Source organism: Vollenhovia emeryi, unplaced genomic scaffold, assembly GCF_000949405.1.
Source record: "Vollenhovia emeryi isolate VEMERY1.0 unplaced genomic scaffold, V.emery_V1.0 DF939217.1, whole genome shotgun sequence".
Taxonomy (NCBI): domain Eukaryota; kingdom Metazoa; phylum Arthropoda; class Insecta; order Hymenoptera; family Formicidae; genus Vollenhovia; species Vollenhovia emeryi.
The window spans coordinates 575,325-590,131 of NW_011967149.1; the positions used below are offsets into that span (position 1 = coordinate 575,325).

The 14,807-nt window shown below is 39.3% G+C and overlaps 3 protein-coding genes across 3 annotated transcripts in view; 2 read left to right on the forward strand and 1 right to left on the reverse strand.

Annotated features, from left to right (window-relative positions):
- LOC105560909 (CCR4-NOT transcription complex subunit 6-like) overlaps positions 1-10,507 on the forward strand; it is a 584,882-nt gene extending 574,375 nt beyond the window's left edge. The window contains exons 7-10 of the mRNA XM_012010419.1: positions 4,884-5,114; positions 5,241-5,418; positions 5,499-5,638; positions 5,722-10,507. Coding sequence (XP_011865809.1) covers positions 4,884-5,114; positions 5,241-5,418; positions 5,499-5,638; positions 5,722-5,798 — 626 coding nt within the window. The 3' untranslated portion in view covers positions 5,799-10,507. The remainder of the gene's footprint in view (positions 1-4,883; positions 5,115-5,240; positions 5,419-5,498; positions 5,639-5,721) is intronic.
- LOC105560906 (protein YIPF5) lies at positions 2,587-4,761 on the forward strand. Its single transcript, XM_012010417.1, has 2 exons — positions 2,587-3,181; positions 3,454-4,761. The coding sequence occupies exons 1-2, from the start codon at positions 2,941-2,943 to the stop codon at positions 4,014-4,016; spliced, it is 804 nt and encodes a 267-aa protein (XP_011865807.1). The 5' UTR covers positions 2,587-2,940; the 3' UTR covers positions 4,017-4,761.
- A 2,804-nt stretch (positions 10,508-13,311) lies between the features above and the next one.
- Positions 13,312-14,746, reverse strand: LOC105560910 (28S ribosomal protein S24, mitochondrial). The gene is made up of 3 exons (XM_012010420.1): positions 14,455-14,746; positions 13,976-14,156; positions 13,312-13,684 (listed from the first exon to the last, which is right to left on the reverse strand). Exons 1-3 carry the CDS (start codon positions 14,479-14,481, stop codon positions 13,395-13,397), a joined length of 498 nt encoding a protein of 165 aa, XP_011865810.1. The 5' UTR covers positions 14,482-14,746; the 3' UTR covers positions 13,312-13,394.
- Between the last annotated feature and the right edge of the window lie 61 nt (positions 14,747-14,807).

Here is a 14,807-nt window from a genome sequence, read left to right on the forward strand (position 1 = left end):
CAATTCAAACGTGCGGCGAGATCGATCGATCGTTACAACTCTCTGCGCGCCTAGTAACGATCGATCGATCTCGCCGCACGTTTGAATTGGGCAGTGGACCGGCCTAAGGCAGCGATTTTTAATAATTAATAACTCGTTAACTATTGCAAAACCTGCAAAGTGGTACAGGACTTTTCGACTTAGTCTAGTCCACTCTATCCCACAATAAGCGTTGATGCGGGTATTACATAACACCCTGTATATATTTTTTTTCTCAACAATTATCGACAACGGCGAGTAAATTATCTCACGGAACGATTAATCGATCGAGAAGGTCAGTGACACGGGTTAACACGCCGATTTCCGGTAATGGAGGCACTCAGGCGTTAATTTCGAATGACCATCTCAGGATCGTACCGTTAGCATCTCCTTCATCGCGAGCAACTTTACTTCCTACCACGTGCCGGGAATTACTTAAGTCACGAGTGAGTTAATATACCGTAAAGGTTGAATCGCGGCTGTGTACCCCCGCGATATCAATTCCGCTCGCGGGGGCGAAGGAGCAATCGCGTACCACACAGGCCCCGTGAAATCGCCAAGCTTTTCACTCCGGGCTGCTATTGACTCTCTGTCGCGTTTGCACAACTTTATTCCCACGTAAACCCTCCGTTTTCCAACAAAAAAAAAACGGAAATTACGCGTCTGTATTGAAAGGCTCTTCATCATCGGCCATATATATATTTTTTTAATACGGACTCGGAGGAGGATTTGAAAAAAAAAAGTACCGACGTACACTCCTCTCGCTCTCCGCTCGTGGAACGCTCCGCGCGCGTACTTGTTGCGGCAAAGTGTTTTCTAGCCGGGCGATTTCCAGCCGGCCGGCCGGTCGGTCGGTCGGTCGGTCGGACGCGGGGAATTTATCGGCACCGGAAAATAAATACGGCATTAATCTGCTGTAATTGCGCAGATACGGGAGAGTATCAGCGGCGCTAATTTACGGGCCTTATTACAGGCTCGGGCCGAGCCGAGCCCGAGCTCTCGCTCCGAAGATTCGGGATTTACACTCTCTTAACGCTGATGAATGTTCTAATTGTGTACTGATAACTTGATATCGCAGCGCCGCGGTATCCCGCTTCATTTCACCTTAATCAACCCTCGCAATTAATAACGCGCAGGGCGAGATTGTGAATCGAGCTGAAAGACGACGAGCTCCCGCAGTTTCGCGCGGGTAAAGTCCCTCCCCGAGGGGCCCCTTTTGCTCACATATTTAAGGGGATGCTGGAGTGATTCTGCACTTTTGCACCTTTCTAACCTAAAAACTGTCAGTTCGCGGAAACATTTGTGTAATATACAAATTAAATGGCTTACGTGTACAGATCGAGAGCAGCTTGCTGTTCCGGCCAAATGAAAGAACAATATGGCATCACTGAAACTAAGTTTGTAAGGCTAATAAAAAATAATAGTGAGCAACACATACATACAGTACATGTAGTATGTGTGTTGCTCGCTATTATTTTTTATTAGACTTACAAACTTAGTTTCAGTGATGTCATATTGTTCTTTAATTTAGCCGGAATAGCAAGCTGCTTTCGATCATCTGTACACGTGCCATTTAATTTGTGTATTACACAAATCTCTCCACGAAACAGACAGTTTTAAGTGCAAAAGGTGCGAAAGTGCAGAATCACTCCAGCATCCCGTGTAATTATATAATTCGAAATCGTCATAAAAGAGGGAAGAGGCGCAACGCAGGAAGATTCAACGATCATTGGCGAAGAGAAATGAAGAAAAGAGTGGAGTGACGTTCATTTGAACGCGTTTGAACAGTGCGTTTTAAGGTTACGTCCCAGGCAGCAACGTCACGTGATTTTCACGTTAATTTTTGGTCAGTCGTAACGTCATTTATCCTTTTATGAGTACGTAATAATAACGTAAAAATGACGGGAATAAGTCACAGCCCACAGACGTCATAACGAAACGTGAAAATGACGTGTTATTATAACCTTTTTACTCTATTTTGACGTAAGAAAGACGTCATTTTAATATTTTAGAAAAAATAAAAAATATATAGTACATATTTATTTTACATTTATTTATTGCTGATATGTAATTTATCCGGCACAAAATGGCAATCGGCACTGCGCGACGCACGCGCGGGCGCCAGATTCTGAGTAGTTCGGCCAAAAACTCGGAAGCAAAATCCAGTCTCGTAGGGTATAAAAGGGTATAAAGGGGTTAACCCACTGGAATACTTCCCCTGGCTTCCACGCGGGCCTCCTTTTATACCCTACGAGACTGGATTTTGCTTCCGAGTTTTTGGCCGCCACCATGCGCGGCCTAGCGGCGGTCGGCGAACTACTCAGAAGCTGGCGCTCGCGCGCCCGCGTATTATAAACGTATTATAAACGTCTTTAAATTTACGTTATTATTACGTTAGAATATTAACGTATCTTAAACGTCAGTTATTGGGTATATGACGTCGAGGACCACTAATCACTACTTATCGACGTGATAATCACGTGACGTTGCTGCCTGGGCGTATTTCCGAAACCTGCTTCTCCGAGGAAAACCTTACTCGACGGCCATTCCGAAACCCTCTCGGGCGTTTCTCATCGTTTCCGCTCCTTCTCTTGAGTAAAGTTTCCTTCAGAGAAAACGGTTTCGAAGCCTAAGAAAAATTACACGTACCTTGTACTCCCTGTTCGAGAAACGTTGCTTCGCAAGATGCGGGGGCAGGTTGCCGCTTTACCGAGAGTCGCTACAAGCGCGCTGCGATCAGCTGCGATGTCCGGTAACAACGTCGTCGACGTTACTTCGCAGCGCTGGATCCAAACCTAACCTAACCTAACCTGCGCCACGGTCGGTGTGTGTGTTGTCTCGAGTCGCTCGGATCCCTGGCTGGGCCTGGCTGGGTGGAATTCGCTGAGAGACAAGAACGAGCGCATCGATAACGGCGACGGGATGTCCGGGTACGCCGGTCAGGACAGCAATTACTGGGCCCAGCAGCAGCAGTCGCCGCCGCAGCCGCCGCAGGGCCAGTTCAACTTCGAGGCGTCCGGTTTCGGTCAACCTAACCAACAATTCGAGTTCCAGACGTACGAGCAGATGCCCGGCGATTACTCGTACGGGCAGAAGAGCTTCCTGGACCCCACGCAGAGCCCGTACAGCGGCAGCCTGTTCGCGCAGGACGACTATACGAAAGGTAGAGAGATCGGGACGCGTCGCGCCCGCTTGTCTCGTCCTCGAGCGGAATGACGCGTGTGCGTGACGCGCGACAAATTGACAATGGGCTGCAAGTATCTCGGACGCGGAAGTCGCGTGCCGTTGGAATACTCTTGGAGGGAAAGTCTCGGAAATGAAAATTCAGAACGACGGGCAGCTTGTTGTACAGCTTGTCGTATCGTGACGTCCGCTCGAGGATTGGAATAGTCGATATGCGCGAGGAACCTTGGGACATTTGTGGCACTCTTTCAGGCACCACCGGCTTCGGGGAGGAGGAGGACGAGCCGCCCCTGCTGGAGGAGCTCGGCATCGATCCCGATCGGATAATACAGAAGACTCTGGCTGTGTTGAATCCCTTCCACAGGAAAGGGCAGATCGACGACGCGAGTTACCTGCTGCAGGACTCGGATCTGGCGGGGCCCGTGGCGTTCTGCCTGGTCCTCGCGGCGTTTCTCCTACTGGCTGGCTCCAAGGCGCACTTCGGCTACGTGTACGGACTGGCCATGACCTCCTGCATACTCATGTACATTCTGCAATCCCTGATGAGCAGCAGCAGCAACAACATCACTCTGTCGTCGGTCGCGTCCGTGCTGGGCTACTGCCTGCTGCCGGTGGTCGTTCTGGCGGGCCTCAGTATCTTCACCACGCTGCGAGGTCCGATGGGCCTGGTCCTGGCGGTCCTGGCTGTCGCCTGGGCGTCCCTCTCTGCTTCTAGACTCTTCTCCACCATGTCGGGGGAAGAAGACCAGAAGCTTCTCATAGCGTATCCGTGTTTGCTTCTCTACGGCGTATTTACGTTGATAATTATATTTTAAGTAAGGAATTTATATTGGCTGTATATACAGGTTTCATGCCTGACTGCAAATAAACCTCTCGGATCTGCGCAGGAAGCATATTTTGTTTTTACACATAGATTGGTGCCAATGATTATGTAATAAGGCAAAATTTATCTCTACCCTTTGTCGATGCAGTGGATTTTATCGTGTTTTTAAATCGTTTCCCGAATTATATGTCTTGATAAGCACGTTTTGGCAGACATGCTTATTTCGTATGTGGCGATAACATATGAGCGTACGTTATGTTTAGTGCTAACATTCAATTAAACCATTTTTGTTATACAATTTCTAAATAAAATTTATGATATTAACTTATGTTATCCTTGTCCAAATCTTGTCGCTCGTGGGCTGTAAGGCTATTTTAATTAATTATTAAATAACGAATTGTTTCTAGAGTATCATCACTATGTTAATTTCATGCCCAGTGTTTACACGTATATTTAGTTGCCCTTAATTAAAAATGTATTTTTCACTTAGCACGCGACATGTTAAAACTTTATAAACAATATGACTATGTACAACATTTGAATAACTTCGATAAAACGATCGATTCAGGAATAAAAATATGCAAAGCACAAGGAAATTGTAGCAACGATCGAATATTCGTGACTTTTCGATGTATCAAGATATTGTAATAAATTTACGTTGGCAAAACACGAGATATGTATATTTTTATAACGTTGCAATATTCTAATGTATCCAAATAAAATATTCAATCAGGAAATGAGGTATAAATTGTTCTTGTGTTTCCCATTCTGTCTTCTTCCAAGATCCTATTAATTTATAAGATTCTGGTAAATTGTTTGAGGTCCTCTGAGCACAGCTCGGCTTCACCTTATTTTGCAGGTGTTCCATCTGATCCGGTACAAGTGCAACAACCAATTCTAGTTTGTACGGCGCACATCCATTGGGATCCCGAATTCTGCGATGTAAAATTGATACAGACGATGATGCTGAGCAATGAATTACGTTCCATTTTGGACCAAGCTGGCCAGTCGTTCAGACCCGGCCACAAGCCTGACTCTTCCAACGTTCAACTACTGCTTTGTGGCGACTTCAATTCCCTACCTGATTCTGGTAACGCGCCTATTGATAATTTCATTTAAAGCTTTCTTAGAAACCAGCTGTTGCGTTGCTTAATAATGCAGTTAATGTACGCGATTGGTAGGAGCCCATATTAATGGTAATAAATCACTGGCGCAGGTGTGATCGAGTTTCTTACATCCGGACGTGTGGCGGCCGATCATCGTGATTTTAAGGATCTAGCATACAAGTCGTGTTTACAAAAGATCTCTGGCTGCGATAAACCCAACGAATTCACGCATTCTTTCAAGCTTGCATCCGCCTATAGCGAGGACATTATGCCCTACACCAATTACACGTAAGTACAGCCTTATATACTACTTTACGCGTACACGAAACGTATGTACGGATATTTAATGCAATTTGCTTTGCTTGCAGATTCGAGTTTAAAGGAATAATAGATTACATTTTCTATTCGAAACAAAGTATGGTGCCGCTGGGCCTCTTAGGTCCACTGAGCCCAGAATGGTTTAAAGAGCATAAAGTGGTAGGATGTCCTCATCCCCATGTTCCATCGGGTGAGTTTTATCTTGTGTTCTTTCGTGTAGTTTTCCACCCCGCTTAGCGAGGTCGAGGGTTGACGTCTGGTCTCTTCTTTCAGATCACTTTCCTCTGTTAGTGGAATTAGAAATGACACCGACGGTAGGAACAAGCAACGGTTTGATCTCACGCAGGTAGCAGCCGCTGCGAACTAGGCCCAAGTAACCGTAAGAAGACGAGGAATCAATGACGAAGATAAAAAAGGGGGAAAAAAAAGGATTTGCATCACTTCTTCTCTACTTCTGGCTCTAGCAATATCACTCGCATTACTCTTACTACAATAGCGAATGTTACACATACACAAATACTCCATACATTGCCGCACATTCAACCAACAGCGATCGCTGTCGACGGGATACCGACGGACACACAATTCTAACGACCAGGTGAAGGGAGCCGTGTTGTAATGCGTTTAGCTAGCCCATGTATAGTGTATTGCATTTTTAAGAGCTATCTTACTCCCACGCCTAAAGATTATTGTAACCTCTCTACTTACCATCGTAATATGTGTAGATACCTATTTTCCTACAAAAAAAAAAGGTAAAGAAAATGAAAACGACGATATTCCGATCAAGAAGCCTCTGTGATATCGACATTTAACACAATTGGAACAAATTCACACATTTATTAGTAAATGGACCTAGTAGCGGTGTACTAGAGAGAGAGAAAAAAAAAGAGAGAGAGAGAGACACATACCTTAAAGGAAACCTCTCTTCGTCCCTTCCTAAATGTCATTACAACATTCTCCAAGCCAACCTTTTGATAAGAATGCTGCCATCCACACAATGAGAAAAAAAAGAAGAAAAGAATTGTATTTTTAAACAAAACGAAAACAAAAAAAGATGTGAAAACATACATGCTATACTGGGCTGTGCGAAGTGATTGGAGTGATCGACTTAAAACAATTTCAATGCAAGTACAAATCTGTTCTATTGGCCACGTATATATTGATATAATATCGTAATGTTATATAAGATGAAAACAAGAAAACATATATAGATGATATTGTAGCGGGTGTATTTGTAAGTACGATATAATGTAATGATGTTCATCACACACGTCTGTCATAACGTCAAGTGAGATCAGTTCAACATTCGCCCCACATTTTAGGTATCCGTTCGGGTCTGATTATTAATGTATATGCGCTCCGTATCACAATCTACTACTTGTTAATTCAGTTGCCACCATAAGGAACACGAAGGAATATTATATTTTCTTTCTTTCATACACTCGCGCGCGAGCGTCTTCGCGTTCTTTCCGCCACTGCATTTCTATTCGCATGACACCTTGCTTATCCTTAGTCGCAGCTACCAAAAAAAGAAACAATGGGTAAGCTCTAATTATTTTAGTTACCGTAGCACGTCTATTAGCAGTTTTAACGATATTGTAAAATAGGCAATATTTTTTTGAACGCATGATTGCAGTGCAACTGTACTTGCACGTTAAAAATCTCTCTCTTCGGATTTACCGAAGCTTTATTTGCAACTTTTATTTTTCATTTATTTATCTATCGCAAATGATTGAATTGTGCAATCTATATTTACAACACTTTACACGCAGATGTACACCGATTCAGCGAAAGTTTTATCGAAATAGGGGGAACACCTTTTTTTATATTGCTGTATGTAATCTACTCTTTAATTTTCTTTCTTGCAGCAATAATGAACATCCATGTACTAAGAATGTAGATATAATTTTCTTTATATATCTGTTGTAAATATGACGATGGGATTTTGCAATTAATATACAGCTTTATCCTTGCTTTAAAGAACAATGGGAATTTGTATTAAATTATTTAATACGACATATATACTTGGATTCTGTAATACCGCGTTACAGAGTAGAATTCAATATCGTGCTTCGTGCATTCCCAAACAACACGTACGCCTTAAAGATGTCTTTTAGACATGCATGCTGTATGGGTTATTTCGTAATTTCTTTCTTTTTCAAAATTATTGAGCAAGGTGCACAAATACTTAAATTTTCCGCCTGTCATTGGTATATGTGCAGATCTCATAAAAATATTTTTTAGGTTATTATAATGTGCGATAAACAATGTAATTATAGTCACACGTTGATTCGCAAAGCAGTATAACATCAAACGTGAACGGTACCGAACAAGATTGGGAAGATACATAAGTTCATGCACAAACTGTTATTCGTAAATTAATATTTTATGAGTATTCTAGTATAGAGAATTAAATTGATCTCGTTTCGCGGCACAATCGACGACCAAAAATATAACAAATTTTCCATTTGAAAGAGTGAAAGGTTTTAGTTTGTACGTTAATTCGGGATTCCAACAACTGAATTATACAAGTAAAAGATTAGTTTATCAAAGACATGTGTGTAGTAAATGTTGTATAAAGTAGGTAATTACGTTATAGTTTTACTTATCTCGATGAGAAAAGAGGCGGCATCTATTTGGTATTTGTATATTCCTTTGTATTAAGCACGTTTTCACATGGCAAGCGAATGACGTGGTGTATTGAGATCAATTGCCGGCTGCTCTGGGCCTAATTTAAAACCGTCGGAACAAAGATAAACTAGAAGGTGAGATATGGCGGATTTTTCTCCGATAATAATATAACGATGAAAATATCTGGAAAATTTTATAATTTCTCTTATATCTTATAAAAAAAAAGAAAGGAAGACAAGTATGATAATAATCATTTTAAACTCGCTCCTCTTTTAATATTATGATGTATCACGTAGCAAAAGAAAATTAGTACAATTCGTAATGTCTCTAAACTAGTGTATCGAATGTGGAAATGTATTTGCGGCATGAAAGTACCTATGTTTTTCTTTCGCGGTAAATGGAATATTCCGTGGCGGATTTGGCGATCATTAAATGTGCAGAGAATTCTCCTTCGGATTAGAAGCGTTTTTCTTTTGCAAAAAAAAAGATAAATTCGTTCCCCCCGAACAATTACAGGATATGACGCGAGAAGCGGCGCGAAAACCACAATTTTACCAGCAGTATTCGAGATTGCATGGGTATTTTCATCGCTTCGTCCGTAAAGATCACTCTGTAATTGTCTCTTAATCTAACTCTAGCGAAGAAAAAGGAAAACGGAAAAAAACATGGGTGTATATGTTGTATCAATCGCTATTCGATTCTTTTGAAATACGTGGATACAGATACGGATTACGTTTTAGGGTAAATGTGTAATGATTAATTGTAATATGTGCGAATGAGAAAAGTAACCGTCGGGACTTTGTCCGGTCGGTCTCCGACGTGTAATAAAATCAGTTACGTAAAAAGATAGAAAGAAAGGGGAAGAAGAAGATGACGAAGAACTGAAGAAACGTGCGGGTACGGCGCACATACAGCGGCACACTTTTGCTTTGTGAACGAGGGAGAGCGAAGCAAGTCGGTCAACACAAACACATGTGCTCTCATGCATTTTTGGCTGTCGCGCAAAGCCGCCTACGCCATAGTATTTCAGATATATTAGCTTTGAAGTAACGGAAGCTCTCGAGAAGATTAATGATTCAGATAATATATACTTTAACTTAGGTAACACGAGCACTCATCTCGCATTCGTAGAACGCGATGATTTTGCAGAACGACGGTCCTTAGCCGATCCTGAATCATATCGTAGAAAGAAACTGACAAATTGTTTTTCCTTATGAAGGAAAATTATACCTCGCGAGACGTATATTTCGTACGGTTGACTTGCACCTAAATGAAGGAAAAATGACGTCTATCTATTTATATGCGTGAATCAGTAATTTAATTCTTATGTAATTATATTCACCAGGGACATTTGATTGTATTCGCCACAGCATTATCGTCTTTTCAGAATCGGTCGGCGAGTCCACTGATGTATCGAAACGTATCTGAAAGTAATCAACTGAATTCGTTGAGTCAATCAATGTGAATTCGTGTCTCACAGATATAATATTATCGCGTTACTCCGCCGCTTCTGAAATCATCGCCTTCTCAGAACGCTAATTGTTCAATGAGAATAATTTTATCATGCACGACACGCGAAAATCACTGCGAAATCACAAGTGCAACGGTTTAACGATAAATTTGTATCACGAGAAAAATCTTACGCTATAACATTATAATTAGGATAACGTGTTCTCTCGTTTCTCCTACAAGGCATATATAGTGGCACCTTAAGGGAAATTATGCATATGTACTGTAACGAAAGTTTGATGAATCCTGATCGAAGTTAGTTTTCTTCCCTCCCAGCCCGTCGGGCGGCAGATTGTACATATGGTTTTTTTATTGGCGTCATTCGCGAGAATTTTGTAAAACTTCACACGCGTAACACGAACGATTTCGCTGACGAAGTTCTTAGACATTGGAATAATGTGCGAGACGTATTATATAAAGTAGATATAATAGAGATCTATACATCTCTGGATAAGTTAATTGTATATGTAATCACAATTACATTGCATAAAAAAATCACGGCACATTCGATATTTAATACTTTCAAATAATTAAATAATTAGAGGATTATCGTAACGTTATTTTTAACTGGGTGTGCTATCCGTACGAATTAAATGGAATTATCTTAAACCGTAAAATTTACCCTTATTTTCCAACGGTAGATTAACACAACATTTCATTTTAGCAATTTTAATAGTATCCATTCTACTCGAAAACAACGTATACATTTGCTTTCTATGATGTAAATGTTGATAGATGACGTCATTAGCGAGGAATAAGATAATTATCTAAGCTTGACAATAAACGGATAGTTCTAACGGACTATCCTCATTTTACGGATTTCAATAAAGAAAAGCTTTGTAACGCTCTTACAGTGTCGGCGATAGGCTGTTGGCCTACGTCATTTTATCATTTTATTAAAAGGGTTATTTGAAATGTATTTATCATAAGTAATTCTTGTATTATTCTACTTATCCTCTGCTTTTACTTGCAACAAGTATATGGAATTGTAATTTGTGTAGCCGACGCGCGCGCGCGCGATCTCGCAAAAGACAGTAATTTTACTCTTACCAATATTTTAAGTATCAGAAATCTCCATTCCATTCTGCAAGGAGCAAAAATGTACAATCTCGGAAGTGATGCATTTTGTGATGACACTGTATTTTCGGAAATTGCAACAGCATTTGCGATGAGTCGCGACGAGGTCCGTAGCTTCATAGTATTATATTACACGGCTCTAAATAAACTCCGAGAATCCGAATTCGATGATACGTCGGTTTGAACTAGTATTATTACGGACATTCGAGACATTAAGCGGACAAGCGATTAATAAGGATTCATCAAACTCTGTAGCGTAACGTAATAGTAACGTAATCTTTATCTATACGTTGTCAAGAAGCTGCTAAATTGCTTTAAATCAAGCTAGTGAGGGAAAACACCATTTAAGCTTCTAAGAAATCTCGAATGATGCATTACAGATGTTTCTCTGAATACATTAATTTTCAACGTTCTGAGCTCAAGCAGCGCGTTCAAATCTTAGTTCTCTTTTTTTTTCTTTTAGACATTACTTAATATTAAGTAGGTATTTTTACTTGAATCAATCGATATAGCGACTTTTTAAAGTCTTGTACAATGTGAACGCTCTGTTCTGTTGCTTTTCGAGTGCTTAGCTATACTTTCGATATAATTTCAATTGATATGAGTAGGATTAATGCCCGCGATTCTCTTCATAAATGCACGGGCACATTACATGTAACGACTTAAGCATATAGATATATAAATATATAAACATGAAAGAAGGGACGCTGTACGCGCAATTTGACATAGAATAATACGTAATTGTCAATCCCTTAAATTTGACATAGTTTTTGCAAACATTGATCAAAACCGTAAGTACCATAAGTAAATTCTTTTACTTGTAGTATCTTTTTGTAATTTCCGGTTATTAAACAAAAGTTGTAATTGTTTACGATTACAAATCAGTTTATATGGTTTATATATTATATAGTTATTATATATTATATATTATATTGCATTATTATATACAATATTAGGTATCAATGTAATGATACTTGAAAAATATAATATATACATATATGTATATATATAATATATGATATGGTATATGTATATGTGTATGTATATCTCTTTTACATACATATATGTATGTATATGTAATAATATGATTACAATATAATACAATAATTTTATATGATTTTAATGAATGGACAATGTTTATGAATATCTCTACTCGGTAGACACGTTTCATTTCTAACAATGAATATTAAAACATTCAAAAATTATAAAAATTATACAGTTAATTAATAACCGGAAATTTTTAGCGATATATACTCTATTGTAAGCAATGAAACACGATGTAGGATTCTACTCTAAATTTTACACTTCTTTACTTAAAACGCATTGAATCAGAAAGTTATTATTCTATATAGTATTGCGATATAGCGTCAAAATCTGACTTCCATAGTTAAGAATACTAAGTTGTACTAGAATATGAAAAAAAAAGGATAAGACGAGCACAGCACATTTCAGCCTGTACTTTTATAAAAAGAGCGATCAAAAAAAAAATTCGTAGACATTGGAACATAATTGTTGCGTCCATCATATAAGATCAATTACATCTCTGCGCTTGAAAATTCGCGATTTCAATCGGGTTTCGTGTAAGCTCTCTCTCTCTATCTCTCTCTCTCTCTTCCGAGAATCTATCATTTGTATCAATAATCCCTCATCTGTCGAAAGACTTATTACTTGATCCTCATACGAATTTAGATGGCAAAGAAAATTGTTGTTCTGTACATAAAAGTAATGTTACTTATATTTGGGATTAAACTCACATCGCTTTACTTATAAGTTACATTGTAAATAATATGTAATATGTTTAGTTTATATGTAGTATTATATAAAATGTACGACTATAAAATTGTATTAATTCATCTTATCGATGCACATTTCCAGAATAACGTATGGAAAGGTGGTTTCATCCTAAGTATCATTTAATACAGTTCTGTGATTACATCGTCACATTAACACTACCGTACGCACACTACACAATTTTTCTATACAGTAATTCAGTTAATGATAATAATTAATAATTCGGTTAATGTTTCATTCATCATCCAACAGTAAATTATGGGACACGTATGAAGTGAAGATCAAGTAATAATATTCTTCGTCACAGACACATCCATGTAAAATGTTAATACTCAATGAGACGAGAATGAAAGTACAAATGCGGCAGGAGAAAGCTACACGATCCTGATCGAACACCGGATGAATACATAAGAGTTGTAATGGCATATAACGAAGGAGAGAGTGTGGTCTCTAGTAGAGAATATGTAACATTATTATACTATGTCACGTTTGAATGCTCTGTCTGCTCTTGAATATCCTTTTTAATTTTACTTGAGTAATCCTTTCGTACGATGTATGATTTCTCTTCTCCATCATAAAGATGCAATGATTGTATATGGGCTGCGTTTGAGTCATGATCGAATGTAACGATTTATTATAAGTAATGCAAAATAAATGGATGACATACAAAAAATAAAAGCAAAGCTCTTGTAATTCTTCTACCGCGCCTCTGCAAGGAAGACGAGCTAAGCACCATTGACTATTACAGTAGTATATATTTATACAGGGTGTCCTGAAATTCGCGAATCAAAATACCATAGCAAGAAAGTCGTCGAAAAAATAAATTAAAAAGTTATTTACCATTTTTCGTATGAATATTGGAAATTATTTTAAAATCTGGTTTATTAACAAGGACTTATTGTATTTACATATAGTTTACTATTTATATATACTGTTTTCTATATATATTTGAATATCATTTGTTTCTTATTGTCAATCGTGACCAATTCCACTTTAACCGGACACTGAAGCCAGTAGCTCAGAAGTTCCTCGGTATAGCCAGTTAGGAAATATATTTTATAAGGTGTTAAGCCGCGCGCGATGATACCAGCTATCCTAATAATGTTGTGCTGCCGCTTAATGATGATTTCGCTCGCGAACAAATTGTGCCACGTCCCCTTCATGAACTGTCGAATGAACATATCTTCTACGGCCGTCTCGGCTGGTCTGTTCCCATCCTTGATATTTGCTACAAGGACCAATGTACTCGTTAAAATTGCAAGAGACCGAAACGCATATTTCTCATTAAAAAGAAATAGAGGAAAGTCCCCTAATATGAGATAGCAGAGTTTCTGCCAAATTAATAGACGTCGTCTGTTGGTTCCAGCATGAATTTATTGCCCTTGGAGCGAAACTCGATCGTTGGATCGTGTAATTGTTGCGTAAAAAGATTTGCGATTGAATTTGGACGTTGAAAACCTGCTGTCTTATATTAGAATCCTCTTTCATAATAGAGGGCTTTTCTCTAGTGATGACGTACAGGTGTTCCAAGCATTCCAGGATTTCCTGTGAGCGATGTAATGAGGCGGATTTGCCATCTCGTACGTCAGTGGCTTGTCCTTGTTGATTGTGATTTTGTAACGGCCGGATTGCACTCTACTGGCTACCCTGCTTGTGTGAAAATGCCTGTGCACGAGTGTCTGTTGCACAGCCGGTAGCATCTGAAAATCAACAGCAGTAAAATTGTCATTGCCACACATGTCTCGCTAATTTTGTCAACAACAAGAAACTTGTTATAGCATCATACTGGTAATTTTAATGTAATTCTAATATAATTATATTAAGAGTTATTTTATAATTTTGTTATCAATTTAATATAAATATAATGTATATAATTTTGATTCAAGAAACTTGATATCTCCATGTGTGCTGATGAGAGGCGTAAAGAGAGGTTAGGGCAGAAAGATTCGTTATAATTTAAGTGATTGCGCTACAACGTGCGGAGGCAAATTTGTATACATTTCTTATTTGTCCCAGTAAAACCATCTTGCCACGCAATTCTCGAGTGCCCTTTCGATTAATCTGCTACAAAACAATCTCCACTTCCGCCGCTTGCTCCGAAACTACAATAACACCACAGAAGTCAACGCCACGATCAGCGTTGCCAACATCGCCGCCTGAAATGGTCATGAGCAGGGTTGGGCACGTAAAATACTCAATGTAAATTACACGGTTTTAGACATGTAAAATACTAGGTATTTTACGTCCTTAGTTTTTTACACATGTAAAATACGTCAACGCCGTATGCGCCCCTTCAGGCCGTTGCTAGAACTTCATTATCACCGCCATCTTTCCCTAACCAAACGTGTGGG